Raw genomic sequence first — 27,107 nt, forward strand, 5'->3', positions numbered from 1 at the left:
GTAAATTTGGCTGCCTCTATAAAACATTTCAGGTCGTTATTAGTTTGCAATTTTAAAATGCATGTATTTGAGAAAGTTAAATATAGATAATATGTATGACAATACTTTTTTTTAATTTACTCTTAAATATAAGGTGAGGGATAACAAAACTAGGCAGCAGCAGAGTCAGAGTTTAAACCTGAAATGAGATTGATGCCGAGAGGAAAAAGTTGTTTCAAGCCAGCAGTTTGGACAGTTGGTAAGTGACAAAATATACGTCAGAATAAGGGAATATTTAATATTTTTTAAAAATATCATCCACAGTGCCAGAGAAAAGCAAGATGAAATAAAAACAAGAACTGGGACAACCAAGAACTTTTGGAGAGCTGAGAAAATGGATTTGGCAAACACCGGCACCAACTCAGCCCAGCAATTCTGCACCTATAAATGGTGGTAATTACATTATCAAACATTTGAGAAGGCAAAAGTCCCATAAAACTGTTGTTTGGAAAAGATGTAGTTCCTGGAAAAGCAGCATGGAGAGCACGAGAATGCAGCTGGAGAGGAGAACCCATGGATGAGACTCTCCTGGAATTCTCAAGCAGCTGGTTTGATACAAAGCAAGTTCTCCTCACCACAACCTCCTGCTCTGCCTGTTCTGAATTCCCAGGGGGATGGAGGTGCCTCCTCTGCCACAACACCTTGATCACCCTACAGAGTCCCTGGGAAAACTGCACACCCTGAGCTGCCGGCCCAGCACGCCCCGGTCACCACCGAGGTGCTGGAAAACCCACGGGAGATCAACAATGGGGGGAGGAGAACCAACACCAGAAACACGGCGAGTTCCCTTCATGGGAGATCAACAATGGGGGGAGAAGAACCAACACCAGAAACACGACGAGTTCCCGTCAGGGGAGATCAACAATGGGGGCAGAAGAACCAACACCAGAAACACGGCGAGTTCCCTTCAGGGGAGATCAGCAATGGGGGGAGGAGAACCAACACCAGAAACACGGCGAGTTCCCGTCAGGGGAGATCAACAATGGGGGCAGAAGAACCAACACCAGAAACACGGCGAGTTCCCTTCAGGGGAGATCAGCAATGGGGGAGAACCAATGCCAGAAACACGGCGAGTTCCCTTCATGGGAGATCAGCAACTGGGGGAGAACCAATGCCAGAAACACGGCGAGTTCCCTTCACCTGAGCTGCCAGCAGGGCTGGGCTCAGAAGTGGCTTCTCACGGAATTCAGGCCCAACTCCCTGCCTGAGGAATGGGCGATGGAACAGAAGCCAACCAGGCCCTGCCAGCTGCAGGAGCACCTCAGTGAACACTTCATGGCAAATTGAAACCAAAAATAGACCTTACTGTTACCTGAGAGATAAATCATGGGTTAAACTGCTGGGAGATAAACCATTTATTTCCCTTGTCAATCTGTGACTTTTTCCTAAAATTCAACCTCAAGATCATCTGGTAAGAACACATCTGATTTTACATGACATGGATTTCCCTCACATCTTCTTACAAGTGTATCCCAAAGCAGGACCTTTCTCCAACCTTGTATTCTTGTAGCCATGCCATGACAGACCAGAAAAAACCTGGAATCTAACCCTAATAATCTTTAGGGAATAAAACACTAAAGAAACAGAAGTTAATACAGAAATTGGTACATTTTCCTGGCTATTAAATAAACAGTCCAAAGTCCCTCCCATACCTTGTCTCTTCTCATTCAAAGCAGTCTTGGAGTTCAAGGGCATAAATCCCACACACACCTAAAGAGATGTGTGCAGTACCCAGCTGCAGGTACATTAGATAGAAATTTCCATACAAAACCAAAGTTAAGGTTAAGGGAAGTACATATTATTCCAATAATCTGAAAACAAAACAAAACAAAAAAAGGCACAAATGAGCTGAGAATACACAACTTGTCTTCTGCTCATACAAGAAGTTTAAAACCACGAGGTGAGGCAAAAGCAAAACAGTTGTTAATTTGCCACACAAAGATCCCAGCAAGAAAATTCCTTCCTCTCCCAACCAAATCCCAGAACTGTCACTGCTTAGGCTGAGGAAAGAGCAACCAGGAAAAAATGGGCTGAATGGAAGCTTAAAAGGTGCAATCCTGGAGGAAAGCCATGTTACATCTTCTCAAAAAAAAAGGGAAAACTGGAATTCTACAGGAACAAATGAATAACATATTCTATTAGCAAGCAGATCCACCAGACCTTGTAATTAATTCATACAAACACGTGTGCTTATTCCATTCTCCATACAGCTGGAATCTATTTGAAAAAACAAAGGTCCAGCTTTCTTGCAGGACCCTGGATAAACACACCAGGTTATTCCTTTCTGCCTCATGCAGGCATTAGTGACTCTGCATCTGCCTTGCCAGGAAGACCTGGATGTATCCCAGAGCCATGGAAAAGGCTCCAACTCATTTTCCAGATGGAATCACAACCCAGGTAATTATTTGTTGTAAATTTGACAACACCTCTGATATTATGGTGAAATGTTAAGGGACAGACAGAAGAGATTTTTCAGGTTGAGGTTTTCCACTTCCTTTGAGCCTCAGCTCAAATTAATTACAGGTAAACACTGCTCCTCTGTCTGCCTGCGACAAACCCAGGATTTCAGGTTTTGTGATCAAAAAACCTCCAAAGCTAAGGCCACAGTGATGGTCTGAGCTTAAGGACTCTAATGTTTGTGTGTCCTTACACCCCCAAACTGAGATTAGACAGCTGAATGGAATTACCTAAGCAGATGTTTGAAATCAGTTTACACACCAGGACACTACCTGCTCTCAGAAACTGCAAAAAAAAAAAACCCCAAAAATCACAATTTAGGTCATGCAGCACCATCTCTGGCAACTGAGCTGTCAAAGTGCCACCAGCACAGAGCCAAAATTGAAACAACAGGGGGAAAAAAAATCTGAATATTTCTCATTCTTCAACACTGCAACACCATTTAAAAGGCAAAAAGAAAGACAGGATTAAGGCATTTCCTAGAAATAAATACCTAATTTGGAAGACTGGGAATATTGAGACTGACTGGATTCACAATGACCACAAACAACACACTGGAAATAACACCTGGCTGAAAAGCTGTGGCTCTACTTTTTCCTGAGTAAAACAAATGAACCCATTCTCTGTAGTCACAACTGAAAAAAAAAAGGCAATTTTTTTTGTTAATTCACTGGCAACCAGACAGGTTGAGGTTTAAATGTTATGAGATGCAAGAATTCAGGTATTCCACTGTGCTTTTTACCACCATAGGTTTATGATAAATACAGAAAGATTTTTAGAATATCACCTTGTTTTCCCAAACTAAAAGCAAAACAAACTTAACATTTTTAATGAAAATTGCCGTAACTGAACTTCAAAAATCAAGTCATAAAAAAGCTTTAGGTACACAAAAAAAGCAAAAATGTATCACACCATCCACTCAAAATCTTGTGGAGGGACAATACAAAGAGTTTGGATATTTTATGTCTATTTTCCAGTGTACTCTCTATAAATACAGAGATAATTTTCTCATTTCCATGCAAGTTGGATGCACCTCCCTTTAATATTTTGCATGTAACAAACACAGAGTGGAGAGAGGAAAGCAGGGTCTGTTTTTAATATTCTCCTGCATGAAAACTGAACAGCTCCATTCCTGGAGACTGCTGAGGAGCACGGAGCTGCCACCTTTATCAGCCCCAAAATCTCCTTTACTGGGAGTTATCACCTCTAACCCTGTCCTGTCCCTCCCAAAGGCCGACTCTTACAGCTAATTAAAAACTCCATGGGAGGACAGGGAAGAAACGCTGAAAATTTCATTTGCTATTTTAAAAATCAGTGTTTTCATCATGGAATGTGCATGTATGCTGTAAAATAAATCACACCAGAAAGAGAAACAACAAAATCTGGGTTGTTAAGAAAAAAAAATACATAAAGCAACAGAAGTACTTAATTATTATATTTCAAAATGTGTTCTGACTGTTCTGATCAACTGATGATGCTGAGCACAAACTGGCTGGTGTCAGTGCCAATAAAAATGGGTAATAAAGGTGAATTATGATGTGATTTCTACATACCTATGCTTTGTTTAAAAAAGAGTCTCATGGAACTTTCTTCTAAGCTCTGCTTTTTGTTTACAACACGAAAGAACCTCACAAAGCCACAGCTAAACCAGGAAACAGCGACAGCCCAGCATCACTCAGGTTCCTCATTCTGCAACAGCAGCTCTTATGTCCCACACTCATCTCATTTCCAGACCTGAAGGCAAGAATTAAAATGAAAACTGAATTATTTCCATCACTAGGAATATTACCCAAATCAGACAGCTCAGGAATTGCAAAAATAAACCAGTACCTGCTGTGTCACTCAAAACCTTCCACAATTCTGTCCCCGCAACTCTGGGAAGATTCACACCACCATGGTGTTAATTAACACAATTAGTACCATCCTGGGGATGTTGGAGGGGAGGGAATAGACTATAATAGGATTTTAGAACTGAAATATGTAACTTATACTGAGTTAATATCCCAAGCAAGGGAGACTCACCTGCCACCCCTCCAGCACCTTCCAGTGCCCTTCAGGAGTCACTGATGTCCTCAGGTGTTACTGCTGTGTGTATTTTTTTTCTTTTTTACTGATGTATTTTTCATGTTTCTCCAAGTTTTTCTCCCTCACACTTACAGGTTCCTGCTGCTGCTCAAGCTCCAGCTCTCTGGGAGCTCTGTTCTGGATACTCCTTGATGCTGCAGGGGGCAGAGAGCTCCATCCCGCCCGGCACTTTCCTGCTCCCCAAAACCCAAGGTGCACTGACTGACCACAGGCCATTGGGATGCCACCATTCCCTGGATGAGCTCAAATCATTCCCAGCAATCCATTCCACTCCCCAGCTGGGACACACCACAAACTCCATGGCTTTGGTTCCCAAACTCCAGCCCCAGCCCCGCCATTGGATCCTCTTGCTGTGAGTGATGCTCTGAGTAAGGCCAAGACTTCACCAGATGATTCAGAGAATTCCATCTCTTTGATTTGGCTGAAGCAAGGGAGCTTAATTAACCCATAATTCAGGTATTTTAGAGTCACCAGAATGCTCCAGATCTGACTTTATCCTGCTGCCTGATCTGTAACAATCACATTTCCAACATTCCTGTCAGCCAAGGGGTGAGGAACAACTCATCCTCGCCCCCCTCACTGTCACCCTCTGAGGAAGTGGGTACCATTTGCACTGAAAGTCTAATTTACTTTAATTTAACTACCCAGTTTCCAGATTATATAGATATAATTAAAACTGTGGTTTCACTCTAAAATGCATTTCCTAGTTCTGATAATCTACAGAGCAATTTCCATCACCACACATTTCTTGGGACTCCATAAAATAAAATTCGCAATGAATAAGAAGGGGTATTTGTATTTTACATCATTTTTCTGTATTGAATATTTGCTTACAAAGTGATCTAAAAACTACCTTCAGAGAAGTCTCAAAATTAAACCTGTTTTTAAAAAATTGAAACAATTCTGCAGTTTTCCTTAAGGATTTGTTTCGGCTTTAGTTTAAGTTGCCACAATTAATTTGCTTTAATCCTTTATCTGTTATTTGAAGTAATATCTGTTATTTGAATCAATATCTGTTACTTGAACTAATATCTCCTGAAATCAATGACATTTTGGTTGGTTTTTTAATGAATAAATAACTCTTTTCAATCAACCTTACACTTCAACCATAATAATTGTTTGGGTTATGCATTAATATGAAATCACTCAACCCCCATTTTTGGTGGCCACAATGGCAATGCTGACCTTTCTTTTATCAGGCTGCAATTTGCTCACAGTGTTTCCCTAAGCTGCACGAGTGGCTCCTGTAGGCTCACAGCACCCTGCAGATGGTTGTGATTACATCCAGCAGGACCACGCGCTCCCGGAGAACTTTCCCAGGCACTTCCTAATGGGATGTCACGTTAAATCCTACATGGGGAGATAAAATCACTCCAGCCTGATTCCACCATCCCCAAGCAGGGCATTTGGAGAGGGGAGCCACAAGATCTCCAGTGGAATTCTTGGTGGCAGCACTGCACTAACCCAACACAGGGACTGGGGACGAGCGGGGTTATTCCTGCTGCCGGGTGGTGTCCTTGGATGTCAGAGCAGTCAACATCCTGGGAACGGATGTCCCAAACTGCCAAACACTGGGAAGCATCAGGATTTGCCTGCTCCTGGATTCCTCTCTCACTGCTCAGTGCCTAAAATTCCTCGGAGATGCCCTGAAAAGCCCTGCAGTGCTGTCCCGGGGTAGAAACTTCCACTCGGGAATCAACCGGGAGCAAAGGAGCTGCTGGCGGTGAAATGCTGGGAGCTGGTTAAGGGAACAAATGACTGAAGAAAGGTGCTGCAGCTGAACACGAGGCACTGAAGGTGCTAAAAGGGGCTCTGGGAAGAAGGTTTGGACTCCTGAGAAGCCGATGTGCCGTAAGAAGGGCCGGCGATGAAAGCGCGCCCGGCGCGACGGAAATCCAAACACAGCGACAGACACAATTATTTTACTAATTGCTAATGAATACAGTCAAGTGGCTTCAAAAAGCCAAACTTTGCTTGGACTACTTCAGGTTTTGACCTCTGCAGGAGCAAATGCATTTCAAACTGGAGCCCACCAAAACTGATTAACGGCGCCAGCCAAGGCCAGCGTGGAGCAGGAGCTTTTTTCCATCTATCACATGGCCCCAAGGATAGTTAAATGAACCTTAAAATGGCTACAAACAGCTCAATGACTACACAGAGTCCTGCCAATTAGAAATAATTAGGCAGTCATTTTGGTGGTAAGTCTTTTTAAGTGCATACATAATGATGCAATGATGCTTATTAGCAAGCTCATACGAGCTCTGCTCAAACAGCCTGGAATAATTATGCAACTATCACAAAGCCTTGCACATCTCTGTACTTCACCTTAATGCATTTAAAAATCCACTTCATTACCTCCAGTAATTAATCCTCCATTAATTGCAGGAAAAGCCCAGTTTACCGTGCTTCGTTTCTAATTATCTTATAAATAGTTATGGTTCTAATTAATGTGTTCATTAAGCTGAATATCTTTCTCAAAGCCATGCTCAGAGCAAAGGTTCTGCTTTTGAGAGAAAAAGCCTAACTAGCCATAAGGTGAGGCCATTTTGGTTGTATTTGCTTTTATTTTAGTATATTCAACCTCCTAATTGGCATTTAAAATCTAATTTGGAAGAACTTCAAGAAGACTATATAGGAGAAAGATAGGAAAAGGCTTTGCTTTTTTTTTTTTTAACCCATTCTCCAATCAAGAAGCTCAGAGCTTTAACAGGAAAACTTTTATCATCTCTTTTTGATATGGACTGGGAACAGATTTTCAGTGCTGTGCCACAGATTAATTTAAATTCTATCACAATTCAGTTTATCCCTGCCTGTTTCCATAGAGCAGAACCAAAAACTATGGAAGAAAAACAGATACCTAAGAGTTTATACGAAATTAAAAATAATAAACCCATACTGCTGGCCTTGCCTTCATTTCTGGGCTATAAATCTGTGGCACAGAATTACAGCAAGAACTTACATCCGTTATTGGAGCTGAGCACAATCTGAGCCTCTCAATTCATTGAGAGGTTGCCTTCACTTGCCTCTCATCAAGAGATATGGATATGATCCAATAAAAAACACAACTGGAGACTATCTTACAATAATGTCTGTGGGTAAAAACTCCCTACTGAACACATTTCCCAGGATTTTGGGGCTTTGCATGTAAGAATTTTGCAGAAAACTTAGATTCAAAATAAAATTCTGCAAGAGTACAATCAAAATATTTGAGTTATAGTTAAAATTATGATGTAGATAACAAATTCCCATCTCTTCCTAGGTTTTAGATTTTTTAAAATACACATTATATATTTAAATACACCTGTCTTCAGTTACACAAAAACAAATCCAAGTTTTCCCATATTTTTGTTAGCGTGACCACATATTTAACATTAAATATTTTGTTCAGTTACTCACACTCTATTTCAACAGCAGAAGCACAAAAACTCTGTGCATGCCTGCAATTATCAAAGTTCTTTTGGGAACCTTTCCTTCCTAGAACATCCCAGCTCGGGAAGATCTGGAATCACGGAAGTCAAGCACAGCTTTGCCATGGCTCCGACAGGGCCACGGTCTGATGCCAATTGAGCTGCATCAGGAGCAGATGAGGAGTTATCAGCTCTACATCTTGCTCTGGCACTCCTGGGAGCCTCAGTGCTTTGCCCTGGAAACTGGGAAAACCCCAGAAACTCTGGAGTTGAGATGTGAGAGGAGAAGAAGCAGCAGCACAAAGGATGAAGGCACAGCCAGGGAGTGTCAGGGTACCTCGATTTTAATCGGCTTAATCCAGCACGAACTCACTGCCAAAGCACACGCTGGGAATGGTACCAACGCTGACTGGGAGCTGCCTGACTGGATCTCAAAGGAAAATTGGTTTTCATGGGATAACACTTGTCACAAAGGCACCCAAACCCTGCCTGCAGAAAGCAGGGGCTGCCCTGCTCTCACACAGCAACCTCCTGCTAAGGGGCAATGCCTGGAATCCTGCAAAAAGCTGAGAGCAAAGAATTCCAGGGCATGGACGTTGGTTTATAGGGAATCACGGAATGGTTTGGGTTGGGAGGGACCTTAAAGCTCATCCAGTGCCATGAGCAGGGACACCTTCCACTGTCCCAGGCTGCTCCAAGCCCCAACATCCAGCCTGGCCTTGGGCACTGCCAGGGATCCAGGGGCCTCCCCACCCTCCCAGCCAGGAATTCCTTCCCAATATCCCATCTAACCCTGCCCTCTGGCAGTGGGAAGCCATTCCCCCTTGCTCTATCACTCCATGCCAAACACACCCTTTCCATATCACTATTTTGGCAGAAATCCACATTTTTTGCCTGCATCATTTTAAGCAGATTCTGTTCCTGCCACACATTATTAGAATTAGAAAAAGTGAAAGATGGGAATAAAAAGTAAATTTTTACTACTAAATTCTACTATTTTGTGTTTCACAGTGGGAAAATCACTCCTAGAAATGAACCCTGGAAAGAGCAACCATTTACAGAGCAAAAAGGGTCTTGGATTACCAGGGCATCCTTAAGACATCTGCTTGTGCAGGGCTGCCTCGAGAAACCTGAGCTCTGCAGCAAAGAAATAACAGATTCTATTTCATGGCCAGAGCTTTGGTAGCAGAGGAAAAAAAGAGGATTAAAAAAAACCCCAAACTTAAAATACATGGTGGTTTAGAATGCAGACACACAGAAATCAAAAAGGCAATTCCCCACTAAGGGGAGGCGTATTTTTCTTGTCTTCTTGAGTACCTTTTCCAAACAGAAAACTGAAGCATTAAAAAAACCCAACAACCTGCAAGTGCACCTTCTTCCAAAGGGAGGAATAAAAGGTTCTAGAGAAATAAGCAGCTCTACTTTAAACACACTGTGTGTACATAACACCTGAGCTGCACAGAAAACCAACTTTACGTGTAATTAGACTCAAGCCTGAGCTCTAAATGAACAGCACTTATGCATTCAGAGCTTTTTTTTTAAGGCTTTTTTTTGGTTTTATACCAATGAAAGGCATCAAAGCAACTGTCACTCGCAGCTCTGTGGCCTTATTGATAACTGGAGGGCCCTTGGCGTTGCCTTGTGAAGTTTAATTTCCCAAAGTGGTCAATTAGGGCTGGGCAATGAGCTCGGCAGTGGTTGGTGCTCCAGGATATCTCCACTGCTCCTTCTCCACCTCTGTGCCTTTCCTGTGCAGCCACGTACACAAACTGCTCATTTCTCTTGAAAAAAAATCAGTTATTACAACAAAATAAAGAGATACTTTTAGAGGCTGTTGCTGATACAGCCTGGAATGCAACAAGATCCTAAATAAAAACTGCAGGGTTGGATTTCTTGTGGGAAAAGTAAACATGAGCTGACATTACCACCAGCAGGAAAACTACAGATCACACTCAGTAATGTAAATTCCACCTTCCTGCCCCAAGCTTTCATTTGAAGCTTCATGAAAGAAATGCTGCAATATCTTAATTAAATCTATTTGCTAATGGACCAAAGGCTTCAAACTTCCACAGCAGTAAAAAAAGAGAGGAGCATGCAATATTTACACTGATTCCTTACATAATTGCACCTGAGTGGGTTAACTTGGGGAGCAAGGACAGGGGAAAAAATATCCTAAGCAGCAGATCAATGCTTGAAAGGAATAGGAACTCCAGTGGCTACAACCAGGCAAAAAATTAAGCAATTGTAAGAATTAATTACAAGGATAAAATTATAGAGGCATGGAATGGCTTGGGTTGGAATTTCAAAAGCAATGTTCTAATTAAACAGCACTGCTTGGCTTCTGATAGGACTCCTGTCTGCTTCTCTTTGGAAAATTCTTCCAAGGGAAGTATTTCCAAAGGACTTTCCTAGATGAAGAGCTGCTCAGGCCTGTCCCTGTGTGCCCAACCCTGCTGTGGGCAGCTCAGGTCATTCCTGGTGTCCTGCAGCAGCAAAAGGGCCCTGGGTGTCCCTGCCTGTCCCAGTCCCATTGCTCTGAGTCAGTCCTGCTGCTCCTACCCAAACTCCACTTCCACCTCCTCCCAGCACACAAAGCTGGTGGATGGGCAGTGCAGAAACCTTCCCTTTGTCCCTGAGCTGTTCCTTTTCCCTGGAACAGCCAACATCACCTGTGCCAGCGCTCAGTCCTGCAGCCAGACCTCTGCCCTCACCTGGAACAGCACCAGCTTTAATCCACACAGCTGCATCACCCTGAAATTCACACCTTAACACCCTTAAAAATCACTCTTCAACTCCACACAGCTACAAGGGGTCTTTGCCCACTACTGGAGACATTCCATTCTTTTTTTTTTTATCACTCCCTACTCCACACCCTCCTGTTCCTCCATAAACTCTCCAGCAAATTCACCAGGCCCATCACAATTTTACTCTGTCTGTCTGCTGTCCACTCAAAACATCCATACCTTTTATTTTCCTCTCGCCTAAAAAGCTTTCTTTTCCTTTTAGGCCAATGCTGTTTGAAGAGGTTTCTCCTCAAGTTGTTCACAATTAAGCCCCTGCTCTGTAATCCATGGAAAGCTCTCCACCAGTGTGTGCCAAGCAGGACAGACAGACACAGCTGTAAATAAAAGGCTGTTCTGAACAAAATTACTACAGATTGTGTCTTGATCCAACAGTTCTTATCAGCTGTGAGGTCTGATAGGCCAGGTTTTAATGTGGAAGGGCTCCAGCACATTAATCCACACTAAAATAATACATTGTATGGAAAAAAGGAGATTAACTGAAGACAGGTCCGAGTAACACAAATACAAAAGCATTCAAGTGATAATATCTTTTAAAAGTCCTACAAACTGTGCAGCACCAACCCTTCTCTAAAATATACCAAAGCAGTGGTCTGGGTTTTTTAAAGCAGATATAAAAAAAAGGAAATTCTCAAAGATAAAAAAAAAAAAAAAATCAGTGGGGTTTTACTTCCAGCTGTTGAATGCTCCTTTTCACACTGCACTTGAGGACCCTCTTTCTAAATATTACAAAATTAACTGCTAAACACAAAGAATTCTGCCAGGCTGGGAGGGTTGAACCCAGGTTAATTCCAGTGCACACTGCTGGGATAATGGCAGCTGCTTTTGCATCCCCAAACCTGAGCCTATTCCAAAGCCAGCCCTGAGCAGCAGCTCCCCTGCCCTGGACTGCAATAAACTGCAGACATTTCAATAGTAAATTAATTAGACTGGAGGAATGGTAAAGAAATAAGATGTAAAACCTGATCAAACACCTCCTTCAGCCACAATCCCAAGGATCAGGTCTCCAGGCAGGATTACTTTCCATATAATCTCTTTTCTTCTTCAGTATGTATGGATGTACTTGCTGGTTTTGTGTCAATTTTGAAGTGCATTAAAGATATTTTAAGGCAGCAGTTTGCAGTTTAACATAACAGGAGAAGCCAAAGACACTTGGCAGACAACAAAGCAAACTTGCATATTCAAAGGCAATTCCAGTGGAATATTCTCTAATCACAGGATTGGGTGAAATCAGGGAATAAAGGTCAACATTTTTTGGTTAATTCTATTTAAAGCTCCATGAATTAGAAGATTTGTGCTGCAAGTTCTGCTGCAAAGTATTTTATATATGATTAACTTGCAGAACAATCGCAGTGGAAACTCTCCAAATATTCCCAGGACTCCATCCACCCCGGAATTCTGCGGGAGCCGAGCTCCTGCACGGCACAGCAGCAGAATATTCTAATAAGAACTCTCCTAATCTTCACCCAGCAATAATTTCAAGATGATATTATTATTCTCATTTCCTTGAATAATATCCATACTCCAGGGCCATTTTCCTTCTCATATTCAATATCGGGCATGCTCCTATCAAGATTCCTTTCTTCATATCCTGTCACGGTATCAATCACTGCCTCCTGTCCACTCAATCCACTTTTGATTTATCAGCCGCCGTCTTTCTGGACTCCATAACTCGACCCAAACCATTTTAGCAAGACAGTGACAAATAACACCCAGGATCACATCAACCTGTTCCACTTAGTAAACTAAGGAACAGGAACTGTGACATCCCTCCATAAGTATTCCCTGCTATTCCCCAGCCTGATGTATATTAATGAGGAGCTGCTATTTGAAATGCTCCTTCCACATCAGCATCTAATATGATCAAATTAGGAAATGGGATGATTTATTAAATTCTGTGGAGCTGAAATATTCCTTTCCAGCTCTGGATGTGTGGTTGCAGAGCTGGGAGCTGTTGCTTCCAATTTTTCCACAGGAGGATGTGCCTGCGCTTCACAGACGAATTATTGGCTTTAAAAAGATTGCAAGGAGGCGAAATGTTATTAAGCAAATGCTCAGTAAAACAAACTAAATCGGTTTTAAAATTCCTAATTTAATGTAAATCTTGGTTGTTTCTGCTGAAATTCAGTTTGTGATCTTATTAAGTCGTATTTGCATTGTACTCCCTCGCTGTAGGACAGCTTGGAATTTATAGCATTACTGGGAAGCTCCACTTTTTTGACTTTAAAAATTCATCTAAAACAGAATAGTTATAACATGCACAAGTTTCCTTATCCTCTCAAATAAAACACAACCGTTTCTGGGAAGCTCCACTTTTTTAACTCCAGAAATGCATCTAAAACAGAACAGTGATAATAATGCACGAGTTTCTTTATCCTCTCCAATAAAGTACAGGCAATACTGGGGAGCCCCACTTTTTTCACCCTGAAACTGCATCTCAAATAAAATAGTCAACATATGCACAAGTTCCTTTAGCTTCTCAAATGAAACACAACCATTACTGGGAAGCTGCACTTTTTTCACTCTAAAAATGCATCTAAAATAAAATAATCATAATATGCACAAGTTTCCTTATCTGCTCAAATAAAGCACAAAAAATCAGTTTAGGTTACAAACAACACCTATTTAAAATATTTTACACGTGTCATTACAAAAATCCAACTCTTCAAAACAAAACTTGATCTATCTCAGTGTTTTGCACTGCTGGAGATCTGTAAATCACCTGCTCAAATAAAACACCTCTGTTAGAGAAGTTATTTAAAAAATACATTACTTTTAACAACACCTTCACTACCCTGAGAAACAAATTAAGAGCTGGTGAGGGATTGTGGGGAGAAAAGATGGTAGAGGATCCAGAATCTGTGCCACCTGCATGATTTACACCAAAAACAATTCCAGGGATTTAAAGAGACCATGTAACAGACCTTAACTTCCAACATGAATGTAATTTTCTAGAGTCAGACTCACAGTAAATAAAATGAAATTTTAAAATGGCATTTGCTCAGCTCCTAAGTGGGATAATCCCCTGCAGGTGCAGCAGGAGGGTTACAAATACAGGGCTGATCTTCCCTTTCCTTCTGCTTTCCAGGTGGGGCAGCAGCTTTTCCTCCCTCCCCTGGCCATCCAGAAGTTGGAGATCACCAGGAATATTTCTCTGGATAATACATTCCTTACTGCAGGAACACAAGGGGCTGCCTGAGTTACGCTGGGTCCTTTCATTAATCATTTACAAGTGGTTTCTCCACGTGAAAAGTCACAGGAAAGTAAGCTGTCCCACCCTGAACTAAAAAAATTGGGAATTACAGACGGAATTCATGAAAATTCCATGTCAGCACCACAAATACACACATTTCCCAAGACAAACACTGCCTGTGCATTTACCAGCTTTGAGTGGACTTTCCTTGTCCACCTGCCTTTTTAATCCATTCCCACTTCTGGGATCCACAGGCTGCCCCAGCTCCATTCCTCATCCATAGGAACCATCTCCTTTGGTACCCCTGGGCCCTGGCAGCTCCTCCCTTCCCTCCTCCACACCTGCCCCAGGTCATGCACGGGAAGAGACAGAGAACCCCAGTCCTGAATCACCTTTTCCCACCATTTTTATTTTTAGGTTTACTTTTTCTACCCCTCCATCACATTCCTTCTTTCCCCCACGATCTCTTCCTTCTGAGGAATCCTAAAGTCCTTGGAAAGCTGGTGAGCCCTTGGATTGAGTGACTTTGAGGCAGACAAGGGATTATTTGGCATCACTGCAAGAGCTCAGCACTGACAACCAGGGCAAGCACAGGCCCCAAGAAGCAGCTTTGTGCTAAACCAAGGTTTAGCTCCCCAAAATCAGATTAATCCACAGCTGCTCAGTGAAACATTACCAGCAGACCTGGAAAAATTACAATAAAGGATGGAATGTGTCCTGCTGGGATTGATTTTAAGCTTTTGGACTCTTCTGGGATCATTTAGGGTGCTATTTATCAATATTTTCCCTCAGTGTGTGTGAATAGGACCAGCATTTAAAGGAATGGGCAGCTCTCCCCCTCTAGTGCTGCACAGCTGATGCATAAAGGATTTGATACATAAAATACCTGATACACATGTTTTCTAGCCATAGCCATGCTTTTCAAGTTTTTAGGTGCCTAATTTCCATATATTGTAACCATGATTAAAATCAAACCCCTATAGAAAAGATGACCACTAGAGCATAGGTAGTGAGATCTGCAATTTCTATTTATTCTATATTATTTTATGGCCATTAAACCATAGCTAATGGGAACTGGAATTTGTATTTATTATAATAAAATCCAATTTCCTAACACTGAATATGTGATATGCTGGAAAATCTTCACTTTCACCTCATTCTTCTGACATTTCTGGGGGTTCAAACTGATTTTCTTAGGGGAAAAAGTGGATATTCACAGATTATCTGTACAGCTCCGATGGGGAGGACACTCCAAGAGAGGTCAGGCTGTTTAAATAATCAAATTTCTTCTACAAAAGCACTGCAGCAAGAAAGGGTCTGGGCAACTCCTCCAAGGAACAGCTAGGAATAAGTCATGGCACAGCACAAATAAGAGAAAGGGAACACTCACATCTTTCACCAACAATTTTTCAACATTTAGAGGCAACAGCTCTCCTGGTTTGGATTTGGAAATCACAGGTTTAACAAATTCTTAGTGCAGGCACACAAAATCACCTGGCTGAAGATTTGTAAATACACACCCAAACAGCTTTGACCTGCCTGATCCACTCAATAATTAATTTAAAACCACTAGAAAATGCTAATGGCAAACCTGGTATCCAGGATAAACTTCAGTTAAACTTCTTAATTAAAAACACACACAAACACAACTGGAGCTTCTTTTAATTAAAGAAGAAAAGCAGATTTTAGAATACCTTTTGCAACTTCTCATTAGGATTTAAATGTTTAAATTGTGAAATACTTGTTTGTCCCAAACCAATGTGTGCAAAAATTCACTGAAGACATCCTTAAATATTAATAAAGGATTGCATATCTAAATACTCATCCTTTTCCAAGAGAAACACAGATGAGAAACTCAGTTTATTCTGAACTTCAGGGAGCCAGTGTTATGTGTGGGAGTTATGGAAAGCAGGAAGCAAAAAACATCCACAAGATATTTCCAAATGATTCTATGAAGCCAAGAAACCCTATTGATGCTTTTTTTTGTTTGAATCAAATGCAAAATAAATAGCTTATCTTCAAAATTGTTTCACCAGGGTAACTGAAACATACATTTAGTGCATGCAAAGCACTCCAGAGATCCCAAACTAGGAAGTTTCAAGGGATGTGTGGTTTAGACCATCACTTGCAGCCATTATTTCCATTTATTCCAAGCTCAGTAATTATGTCAGGGCTTCAAAGGAATGTTTCCACAGCAGAAATAACAACTGCTTTTTCCTGGGCAAGAGCCTTACCTCCTGGTTCTACTTTTTGACCTGGACCTTTGGGACCTGTAGGATTTGCCTCTGCCCCTGGAGCGGCTCCGGCTGCGCTTCCTCCTGGAGCCGTAGGAAGAGCTGCTGCTGGATCTGTGTCTGCGCCTGCAACAGAGCCAGGGGTGAGTGTGGCACTGCTCCCAAAACCCTAAACAGGGACAAACCCCTAACAATTCCTGAGAAAACGTCTACAAACCTGGGGGGGGGGGGGTTGGTAGGGTGCTCCAGAAGCCTCAAATCCTACTATTCCCCTGTAACAAGTAGCTCACGTTCCCATGGACACTGCTGCCCTAAGGAGACAATCCTCCAAAATCCCCAGCCCAGGCAAGAAAGGGAGGCTGCCTGGGGCTTTCTTTAAGTACAATTAGTAATCAGTGTTAATTTATTTCATTTGAGTTCATTTAAGGGCAGTGCCCTCCTGAGTCCAATCAGGAATCAAAAGGGTATCTTCCTTTCCCCTCCCTCCCAGTTTTGTTTATTCAAAGAATAAATTCTTACACACCAAGGAGAAAGGTGGAAGAAACGATACTAAATCCAAAACTGGGAGGGGGGAGGTGTTTCAACTCTTCATTTGGAACATTTCCTCTCCATCTCCCCAATAGTTAAGCAATTAACAGTTACAATCCCCCCTATTTTTGACCTTTACGTGTGATTAATATTAAAACATAACTCCAAGGAAACACTTCTGGAATTCAGGATGTGCTCAGAGATTATCCAGCATAAGGGAAAGGGGCTGCAGGAGATGGAGTACTGGAAAATAAAGGTTAACTGCTGAAGAACAGGGCTGCACCTGGAAAGGGAATGTGATGTTCCTGCTGGATGAAAGACAGGAATTCTAGAAACAGCTGCCTTTGATTCCTGAGGGTCAGGGACAAATCCAGCAGGACCCCAGCCTGGAACATGGACTGAACTGCCAGGAGCAAATGCCCTACTCCAAGGGCAAAGCCAAGACCCTAAGAGCAGAGCCCTGGACCTTTCCTTGATGCAGTTTAAGTGCACTGGTCTCCATCCAGCCCCCAGTTCCCCTCTGGCTTCTCTGGGAGCTGCGCTGGGCTAACGGGATTCAGACTGCACACGGCTGGGATCACAGCCCAGGGCACCCTGCGCCGGCCCTCAGGGAGGATGGAGATCCTCAGCAGGAGAAAGGGCTGGGAATAAATCCCTGAGGAAGCCCCCACAAGTACCCAACTGGTCCCTCCTCGCCACACCCTGCAGCCACTACAGGAAGGTTTGTCAAGAGCATTTCCTACAGGATTTACAGGGCAGCTGGACACCAGGAGAGTTTTCCAGCTCCCCTTCCTAATAAATTCACCACCACAAGCCAGACTGAGACAACCAAGATGAGGCCACAGAGCTGCTCCAGGGCTGGAGCCCCTCTGCTCTGGAGCCAGGCTGGGAGAGCTGGGGGTGCTCACCTGGAGAGGAGAAGGCTCCAGGGAGAGCTCAGAGCCCCTTGCAGGGCCTAAAGGGGCTCCAGGAGAGCTGCAGAGGGACTGGGGACAAGGCATGGAGGGACAGGACCCAGGGAATGGCTTCCCAGTGCCAGAGGGCAGGGCTGGATGGGAGATTGGGCAGGAATTGTTCCCTGGGAGGGTGGGCAGGCCCTGGCACAGGGTGCCCAGAGCAGCTGGGGCTGCCCCTGGATCCCTGGCAGTGCCCAAGGCCAGGCTGGACATTGGGGCTTGGAGCAGCCTGGGATAGGGGAAGGTGTCCCTGCTGGGAGAAGAAAGGAAGAGCTATTTCAGCTGGCTGGGGTTTCTCTGGTTTAAAGCCCAAGTTACCTTTGGGTCTGCACATGCCCTGCTCTAGTGCTCCTGTGGGGGGAAGGAGGTGTGGGTATTTCTGGTCACAGTGGTGGGTTTAGGCTTTTATTCTGATGGAAGTGAAAACATTCTCACACCTTCCAAGGTTCAGAACAATCTGTGCTACAAAATTCCAACCCGTGGGATTCAAACACTTCCAGCTTTCTGCCATAATATAAAAGAGCTCAGTTTCCAAAAACTCCTCCAAATGCACCTTTTCTCATAGGAATGGGTCCAAGACTGGAGATCCCGAGACCGCGACCTCGACCTGGATTTCCTCCCCGATTTTTTCCGGCTGTAGGTCCTGCTGTCCGAGGAGCTGCTGGAGGAGGAGCGCCTGCGGTGCTTCTTCTTCCTCCTGCTCCTGCTCTCCTCCTCCGTGTCCGAGGAGCGGCGGCCCATCTTCAATCTGCACAAAACCCAAACATTCCCAGCTGTGAGAAGGGCTCGTGTCTGCATTGTGCTGGTTTATATTTATATCGAAATACGTGTGTCCCTCTCCTCCTATCCCTGTTCCCTGCCAGCAGAGCCCGACCCCCCCGGCTGCCCCCTCCTGTCAGGGACTTGTGCAGAGCCACAAGGTCCCCCCTGAGCCTCCTTTGCTCCAGGCTGAGTCCCTTTCCCAGCTCCCTCAGCCGCTCCTGGGGCTCCAGCCCCTTCCCAGCTCCGTTCCCTTCCCTGCTCCTCCTCTTCCCAGCACAGACGGGTTCAACTTGCTCATTTTCTCCAGCCAAACTTTTGCCCTTCCTCACACTTTTGGCCACCGAGGCAGCACCTCCTGATCCACCGGGGAGAGCCTGGGAGCAGAACAAAGGACAAATTCACCATTAAGGACACAGAAATTCCTCCCTCCCAAGGACCGCCTGGAGCCAGGGCCGGGGAGCCGCAGCAAGCACGAGTCAGGACTGAAGGGAACACCCTCCTGGAAAACGGCACGTCCTGAACACGGCATCTGCCGCCAGGAGAATTCCCGGACTGTCCCAGCAGCGCAGTGCGGACCGGGACAGGCCCCGAGCACCGGGATTTCACAGCAGAAATAACACTGCTCGCTCGCTGCCCGCAGAAACAGCGGCTCCACGCTCTCCGTCCCACGGAGCCCGCGCATCCCGGCTGCTCGGCAGCTCCCGGGGGACCGGGACCCCCCCGCGCGGAGCTCCACGTGCGCGGCCGGCGCTGCCCCGCGCACAGCCCGCACCGGAGGCCGCGCGGCCGCTGGGCACACCCGGCCCCGGCAGCGGCCGCCGATCCCCGCCTGCCGTGCCCTGGGGGCCGGTCCCGCCGTGTCCCCGTATCCCGGTGTCCCCCTGTCCCCCTGTCCCCCTGTCCCCCTGTCCCCGTACCTGCGGCGCCTCCGCGGCCCCGGTTCGAGCCCAGCGCCTTCCGGGGCGGCGGGCAGGCAGCGCCAATCCACCGCCGAGCGCGGCCAGGCGGCCACAGCGAGCGCCGAGCCATGGATGCGGCGCGCCGGCGAACGCCCACGCGGGACGGGCGGGGACCGGGGCCGGGCCGGGCCGGGGTCCCGCTGCCCACGGGGGGATGCAGAGCCCACGGAGCCCGTCTGCACCGTGCCCAGCACGGTGACCAACGCGATGACCCGCGGGCGCACGGCGTGACACGCCGCGGGTGTCGGGCAGGAGGGGAGCGTGGGTGATTCCGGGGTCGGGGTCCCGCTGCCCAGGGGGGCGCAGAGCCCACGGAGCGCTGTCTGCACCGTGGCCAACACGGCGACCAACGCGGCGACCCACGGGCACAGCGCGTGTCCCGCCGCGCTCCGTGTCCCGCCGCGGGTGACGGGGACCGCGCGGGGACGGCGGCACGGAGGGGATTTCGTTCCGTCTCGAAGAGTTAAAGGAGGGTCGGTGTTTTATGGCACCGAGAGCCGCCCCCGCGGGCGGAGGGACAGCTCTCCACGCGCGGCGTGGGCACCGCGGGACGGAGCGCGCCGGGCGCGGCTGGGCACGGACCGAGCGGGGACCCGCCGGGCAACGACCAGAAATATGACAGAACGATTTAATCACTTCACTTAATTCGATTTTTCACCGAATTTGATTCGTTTAGCGCGAGCTCCCGAGCACGCGCTCCCCGCCACGTGAATCGCGAAACGCGCGTGGGGGTAAACGAAATGTCAGGGCGGAGGGGCTCATGAGGGTCACCCACCGGGTCGGCAGCCGCGGCGGGGTCGGTCACACCGAATCCCCCCGTGCCCGATGTCCCGGGGATCGAGAACGCCCCGCGCGTGCCCTGGAGCGGAGGGTCCGGGGCTCGCTCCTGTCGCGGCGGGGTCGCGTGTGACCGGCTCTGAATAAACGCTGATGCCACCCCCGGTACCGAACCTGCCCCGGTAAATAAACGCTCCGTTATGTGAAGTCATCGCCCCAAAGGTCAATGAAAAATCGATACACAGGCAAGAGTTAAACAATTCTGAATAATTTATTAGAATTTAGCAAAGGTGGAAGAGAGGCGAGTTCCGCCAACAGAAGTGCTCCGTGATGGGATTTAAAAAAAACAAAGGGAAAACAATATTAGCAATATTGGCGTGTTTGGCTCTAATCTGACGCCTCGATGCGCGCCCGCTCCTGACGCGGCCGCGTTTCTCTCTGTCAATTATCCCCTCGTTTATTCGGGGGATTCGGGCGCCCACGGAGGAACTTTTGCGGCTCCCGCGGGGCCGCTGCCGCGGCGGGGCCGCTCCGGTTCGCTGTGCCCGCGGGCTGCGGGGCTGACCCGACCCACGCGGGGCGGTGCGCGGAGCCTGCGCGCCCCCCGCCGCCCCCCCGCGCGTCCCGGTGGCCACTCCCCCGCCGCCCCGGCCCCTCTCCGCGTCGCGCTCGCCCGGGACCTCGCACACGGTCCCGCGCCTAATTAAATTAATTAGGGCGCAGCGCGCGGCGGGCGGGCGGTGCCGTGGCCGCAGTGCCCCGCGGCGGGCGGGCGACCGGCAAGGACGGGAGGAAGGAAGGGAGGAAGGAAGGGGTCCATTCAGAGCTCCGAGGGGAGGTAATTCGCCGGGAACAAGGGGCCGGCTTTGCAAAGTATAAATAGTGCCACTTCAATCGCGGCGTCGCTATCAGACCCCGGGAGCCCTGCACGTCGGGCGGCACGGCCCGGCCCGGCTCGGCACGGCCCGGGGCGCCGCCGCCACCTCCCCGCCCCGTGGATGCCCGCCCGGGGAGCCGGGGCAGCGCGCCCCTGAGCCATGGAGGAGCTGACGGCGTTTGTCTCCAAGTCGTTTGATCCCAAAGCCAAGGAGAAGAAGGAGCTCATCACCTACCGCGAGGTGCTGGAGAGCGGGCCCCTGCGCGGCGGCGGCGGCCCGCGGGAGCCCGGCGGGGCGGCGGCGGAGCCGGGCCGGGAGGACACGGGCAGCCCCGCGGCGCGGCCGGCCGGGCGCTCCCCGCAGCGGGAGCCCGACGCCGCCGCCGAGAGAGCGGCCGAGGCGGCCACCCCCAAGCTCAGCGACGGTAACGGCGGCACCGCGGGCTCCCCCTTCTCCCGTTCCCTTTCCCCTTCCTCCCCTTCCCCCGTCGGGGTCGGTACGCGCGGAGCGGCCCGCGGTCGCGGGTGGACTGGGGCTGGCGGGGAGGCTGTGCTCGGCGGTGATGGGCGGCTGCCCGGGCTCTCCCAGCCACGGGAGATCCGCGGCCAGCCTCGAAGTTTTTAGATTAAAATATTTGAACCCGGATTTAACTTGCTCAGAACGCGATCTTGTTCCCGTTCGGCATCCCACGGGAAGCCGCGCCGCCAACGAAAGCCCGGCCCCGCGGGCCCGTTCGTTCCCCGCGGCTCCGGGTGCGCGGACCCGCGTGGGGCCGGGCCGCGCTGCCCACGCTCGGCCCCGGGGCTCCCAGCAGATCCGCCCCGCGGGTGTTCCGCGCGGTACCGCGGGGCCGGTACCGGGGCCGCCCGCCGCTCTCGGGCGCTGCGGGAGGCGGCCGGGCCCGTGCCCGTGGCTGCGGGGACCCGCGGGTCGCTACCGCCCTTTTGTTCGGACCGGCGGAGCGCCCGGAGCATCCCTGGAACGGATGCCTGGAAAAAGGCAATCGGTGCCGCGGGGGAGCCGCGGCCGGGGCAGGACCGGGCCGGGCGGCCCCGCGGGGGTCGGTGCGGGGGCCCGCGCTCCGGCCCGGGGCGCGTCTCCGGCCGAAAATTGACCAAGGAAAAACGAATCCCGCGGGAGCGCGGGGCGCGGAGGGGCCGCGGCGGCCGGCGGAGGCTCCGGGGACCTGTTGCTGCGCATCCCCCGGGGGCGCGGCGGGGCCGGAGGGGAGGGCTCGGTGCGGACCCCGTTCTCCCCGCCAGCGGTTACCGGAGGCAGCGGCGGAGCCCGGAACGGCAGCGGCCGAGGCGGCCTAGCGCGGCCCGGGCGCACAGGCCCCGCTCCCGGCTGCCCCGGCCCCGGGGGGCTCCCGTCCGCATCCCCCGGCCGCCGGGAGCGGCGAGAGCGGGGCGAGCCCCGGTGCCCCCGGCCCCGGCGTGCCGGCCCCGCCGCTCTGACTGCTGTGTCGTGCCCAGTGTCCCCAGAGCTGAAGGAGCGCAAGGAGGATGCGAAAGCGATGGAAGACGAAGGGCAGACGAAAATCAAGCAGAGGAGGAGCCGGACGAATTTCACCCTGGAGCAGCTGAACGAGCTGGAAAGGCTTTTCGACGAGACCCACTACCCGGACGCGTTCATGCGGGAGGAGCTGAGCCAGCGGCTGGGGCTCTCCGAGGCCAGGGTGCAGGTAGCCGAGGCTGCGGGGCCGCGTGGGTGCCCGCCCGCGTGGGTGCGTGTGCTCGGGGGAAGGGGCAGCTGTGGGAGAGCCGGGAAGATGATGGGGAAGAGCCCCATCCTTCTGTCAGGGAGAGGAGTCAGCTCCCCGGCGCACAACTTCACCCAGCAAACCTGCGAACGGCCCCGCAGGGCTTTGCCTCCCCGGCGTTTGTCTCCCCGCGTGTCCCCAGCCCTTCGTTCGGCCGTGTTTTATCCCAGCTCCGCGGTTATTCCATCCCTGCCTCGGCAGCCGCTCTCGTGGCTCCGGGGCTGGCGGGGGCTGCGTTCCCGGTCCCCGCTGCCCGGCTCATCCATGGACGCACCGATTCCCTTCATGGATGTCGCGACCATAAAGTGAATTAGGAACCGCGAAGTGAAACAAGAATAGATTTATTTTCAGTCCGTTTCTCCTCGTAGTTCTTAAATGTTGAAACGGCAGGAGAACTGAGCGAGGTGCTTTGTTCGGGTTTAAGAAATACAGAAAGTCTGGGATAAACGCGGGGTATTTTGAGCTTTCTCCCCTCCCGGGAAGCCGCGGTTTCTCTGGATTTAACCTGCGCTTTGCACCCTCCCAAAGTTTTTTCCAAACGTGTTCCTGGGCTGCTTTCTGCGAGTTTTGTCGGGATGAGCTGAGGAGCGGGGAGGAAGGGGATCCCTCAAATGAGAACAAATGTAGCTGCTCCGGTGTATTTCCGTTCTGAAAATAAAAGAAGAGAAAATGATGGTCATTATTTGTTTGAACACATGGAGCAGTTCTAGGCCCCGAACATCTGCAGCTGGTAGAAAGTCTCGCTGTAACAGATACTCCCCCTCAATCTTTGTGCTCGCAGGCACCATCTGCACCCAAGTATGCGCTCCGTCCTCGGGGGGTTTCCCTGCATCGTGTAAGGTTGTAAGGACAGAGGCAGAGCCGGCACGGGGAGCCGAAAAACTCAAAACGAGCAGCTTTTGTCAGAGCCTGAACCACGAAAAAAAAATAAAAATAATAAAAAAAAGTCTTCATTTTCCCTCTCTTCCCCCCCCCCCTTTTTTTTTTTTTTTTTTTTTTTTTTCCTGGTTGCTTTTATTTTTCTGGTTGCTTGGTTGGTTTTTAATTGTTTGTGTTCGTTAGTGGGATTTTTTTTTTAATTTATTTTTTGTTTCTCTTCACCAAACCTTAACAAAACCAAGGCAAAAAGTTGTTGGCTGTGGAAAATGGAGCAGGGAGGTGCTCGACAAAGGAGGCGGCGGTGGCGCATAATCCGCGCTCCCATGATGCCAAATCGCAGGGTGCATAATAACTTTCGGAGATTTACATAGATTAAACCCATTCCCTAGAAATCCTCCCGGTAAAAAAAAAAAACCCGCTTTTCAATAATATTTTGCCTCGTATCTGCTCTAATTTGTAAATGACGGAAGGCGCGTTTCCACGGGAGGGCTGAGGGCGAACGTGGCTCTTGGGCAGATTTTCCTTGGCTGGAGAAAATGACAGGGCGGGAGAAATTCCCGTTTATATTCGTCTCTTCGAGTAAGACCTCAAAAAATGCAATTTTTATCTCTTTTTTTCTTCTTCTTTTTTTTTTCTTTTTTTTTTTTTTTTCCCCTGGCCGTGGGGAAAGGATTCCTTGGTCGATGTGGCTGCTGGGATGCGCTACAGAGCCCTGGTTTAATACAGGGATGTTTTAAGACCGGCTCTCCCCCTTTCCCTCCCTCCTTTCCCAAAGCCAGCAGAACTTAAGGCTGGGAATTTATTTTAACGATTCCATTTCCAATATTAAAAGTGTGTTCTTGTCTAACGGGGCAGCCTCTTCGGTGCAAGCAAATTAGATTATGATGATAATGAGATAATTATTCCCCTTCTGTGCTATACTCCACTGAACAGAGACATTCGAAACTTCTTTGTAGTGAAGGTTTTAGGGCCGTAATTCTCCTCCACCCCCCACAAAACAAAAAAAAAAAAAAAAAAGAAAATAAGAAAAAAAGTCATTAAACTCAGTGGTTGTTGAGTTTTTCTGCAAGAGAAAGCTAATTAATTTATTTATTAATGAGCACGAGCTTCTCGGGCCATTATCGCCCGTTAGTATTGGATATCAGGGGCGATTCCAGCCTTTTGGGAGTCTGATGTGGAAAGAGGAGCCCGGGGCCCGGGAAATCATCTCCCTGGGGCGTGCACTCCGCGCGTGGCGATTTTCGGGGGGTTTGACTCTTTTCCTTTTGCCTGTCGGAGCTCGGCAGCGGGGGCTGCCCGGGGTGGGGGGGGGGGGTGAGCGCACCCGGGCGTCTTTGTCTGCGGGGTTGTGGGGCTTGGGAATTTTATTATTATTATCATTATGATGATGATCATTGTTATTGCTGCCGCTGTTGTTATTCTCGGCGGGTTTATTTGAGGTCTGCCCCTCCCGGCGGCGGCAGCGCGGCCGTGACCCCGTGTCCCCCTCCCCGCAGGTGTGGTTCCAGAACCGCCGAGCCAAGTGCCGAAAGCAGGAGAACCAACTGCACAAAGGTAGCGGGGCGGGGGCGGGGGCGCGCCTCGGACACGCGCGGGGGGGTCCCGGCGCTGACCCCGCCGCTGCCTCCCTCCCCAGGGGTGCTGATCGGCGCCGCCACCCAGTTCGAAGCCTGCCGGGTGGCTCCCTACGTGAACGTGGGCGCGCTGAGGATGCCCTTCCAGCAGGCAAGTGGGCGCGGGCGGGCGGCCGGGCGGGCGGCCGGGCGGGCGGCCGGGTGGCTCCGGGCGGTGACACGGCCCCACGGGCCCTGCCGATGTCCCCGCAGGTGCAGGCGCAGCTGCAGCTGGACAGCGCCGTGGCCCACGCGCACCATCACCTGCACCCGCACCTGGCCCACGCCCCCTACATGATGTTCCCCGCGCCCCCCTTCGGGCTCCCGCTGGCCACCCTGGCCGAGTCCGCCTCCGCCGCCTCCGTGGTGGCCGCCGCCGCCGCCGCCAAGACCACCAGCAAGAATTCCAGCATCGCCGACCTCCGCCTGAAGGCCAAGAAACACGCCGCCGCCCTGGGGCTGTGACCGCGCTTCTTCTTTTATTTTTTTCTTTTTCTTTTTTTTTTTTTTTTTTTTTTTTGGCAAGGGAAAAAAAAAAAAAAGGAAGAAAAAAAAAAAGGGAAAAAAGAGTTAAAAAGGAAAAAAAAAAAAAGAAACGAGGGAGAGGAGAAACGGACGGGAGATATATACTTATTTAAGGAATTAGAGGACGCGCAGCTGGGAAGTTCACAGGTTTTGAAACTGACCTTTTTCTGCGAAGTTCACTTTAATACAAGAAATTTGATAAGAGAGGCGGGCCTCCTTTCACGTTGCATCAGATACTTGAGTTTAACAACCACGTCTGGAATAGCGACAAAAAAGAAAAAAAAAGAAAAAAAAAAAAAAAAAAAAGAAGAGAGAAAGACGACGACGAACGGGAAAAAAAAAAAAAAGACAAAAAAAAAAAAAAAAGACAATGATTTCTCTGCGAATTTCTAATGGGAAACTGTCCGGGATACTTCCTCCAGCAGCATTCCGGGTTGCATGTATTTGTATTTCATTGATGGAGTCCTTTGATTCACTTGCACTTCACCCTCATCTTTAGTAGAAAAAAAAACAAGACAACCACAAAACCAAACAAACAAACGTGGCTGGGTTCTTTCTCCTTTAATCTTGGAGGGAAGCAGGCAGAGAGAGGGAGATCAAGCGCTACCTTTTCCACTCTTAAATCTTTGTTGGTCGTTTGCTGTCCCACCTCTGAAATAAAAGGGAGCGGAAAGCGCCAGGAGAGCGGAGTTTGCTTCCCTTTGCCGGGTCTCTCCTGTCCTGAGGGCAAAAGTAAATGAAAAAATAAGAAAGAAGGAAAAAAAAAAGAGAGAGTATTTAATTCCCAACCACCACTTGACACCACGGCAAATTCCGATAAGAGGTACTGGGTACATGTAAAATATGTTGATACACACGAACAAAGTTTATTTTGGCTATAACTTGTGAATTGATAGTTGACTGTCAAACATTTACATTCTATCTCATAAAGGTGTATCTATTCACGTAATCTTGTGATTTTTTTGGTTATGATTATTATTATTTGAGAGACGTATAGCTATTTAACCTGGGGTACCCTGCAGTCAGTGATTGTTATCCCAGATTTTGTCATCAGACCCTCATGCTTATTGCCAAGACAGGGGGAAAGCTCTTCTACGCGAACTTTGGTATGGACGGGCTTTGTATCTATTTGTTCTCCATGAAAACAAAATTATTTATATTGACCATATTTTTTCTAGTGTATTTTAAGTTATTTAAAAAAGAAAAAAGAAAAAAAAAAAAAAAGAAAGCAAGATGCTGTTATCTCATTGCA

The 27,107-nt window shown here is 48.4% G+C and overlaps 2 protein-coding genes across 4 annotated transcripts in view; one reads left to right on the top strand and one right to left on the bottom strand.

The window, feature by feature from the left end:
* The window catches only part of RSRC1 (arginine and serine rich coiled-coil 1), a 99,716-nt gene extending 80,297 nt beyond the window's left edge, over positions 1-19,419 (bottom strand). For 2 of the 3 annotated variants that reach the window (XM_082287815.1, XM_082287813.1), the window contains exons 1-4: positions 19,380-19,419; positions 18,792-18,836; positions 18,254-18,448; positions 16,217-16,342 (exon numbers count right to left, since the gene is read on the bottom strand). In XM_082287815.1, the coding sequence (XP_082143941.1) occupies positions 16,217-16,342; positions 18,254-18,441 (314 nt within the window). In that variant the 5' untranslated portion in view covers positions 18,442-18,448; positions 18,792-18,836; positions 19,380-19,419. The remainder of the gene's footprint in view (positions 1-16,216; positions 16,343-18,253; positions 18,449-18,791; positions 18,837-19,379) is intronic. The other variant, XM_082287814.1, reaches the window with a different exon arrangement.
* Positions 19,420-21,235: 1,816 nt separating this feature from the next.
* On the top strand, positions 21,236-25,795 carry SHOX2 (SHOX homeobox 2; the record flags this gene model as incomplete). The annotated part of the gene is made up of 5 exons (XM_082288210.1): positions 21,236-21,500; positions 22,552-22,760; positions 25,214-25,271; positions 25,354-25,442; positions 25,544-25,795. The coding sequence occupies 5 exons, from the start codon at positions 21,236-21,238 to the stop codon at positions 25,793-25,795; spliced, it is 873 nt and encodes a 290-aa protein (XP_082144336.1).
* Positions 25,796-27,107: the final 1,312 nt, after the last annotated feature.

Source organism: Coloeus monedula, assembly GCF_965178545.1.
Source record: "Coloeus monedula genome assembly, chromosome: 10".
Classification (NCBI taxonomy): Eukaryota; Metazoa; Chordata; class Aves; order Passeriformes; family Corvidae; genus Coloeus; species Coloeus monedula.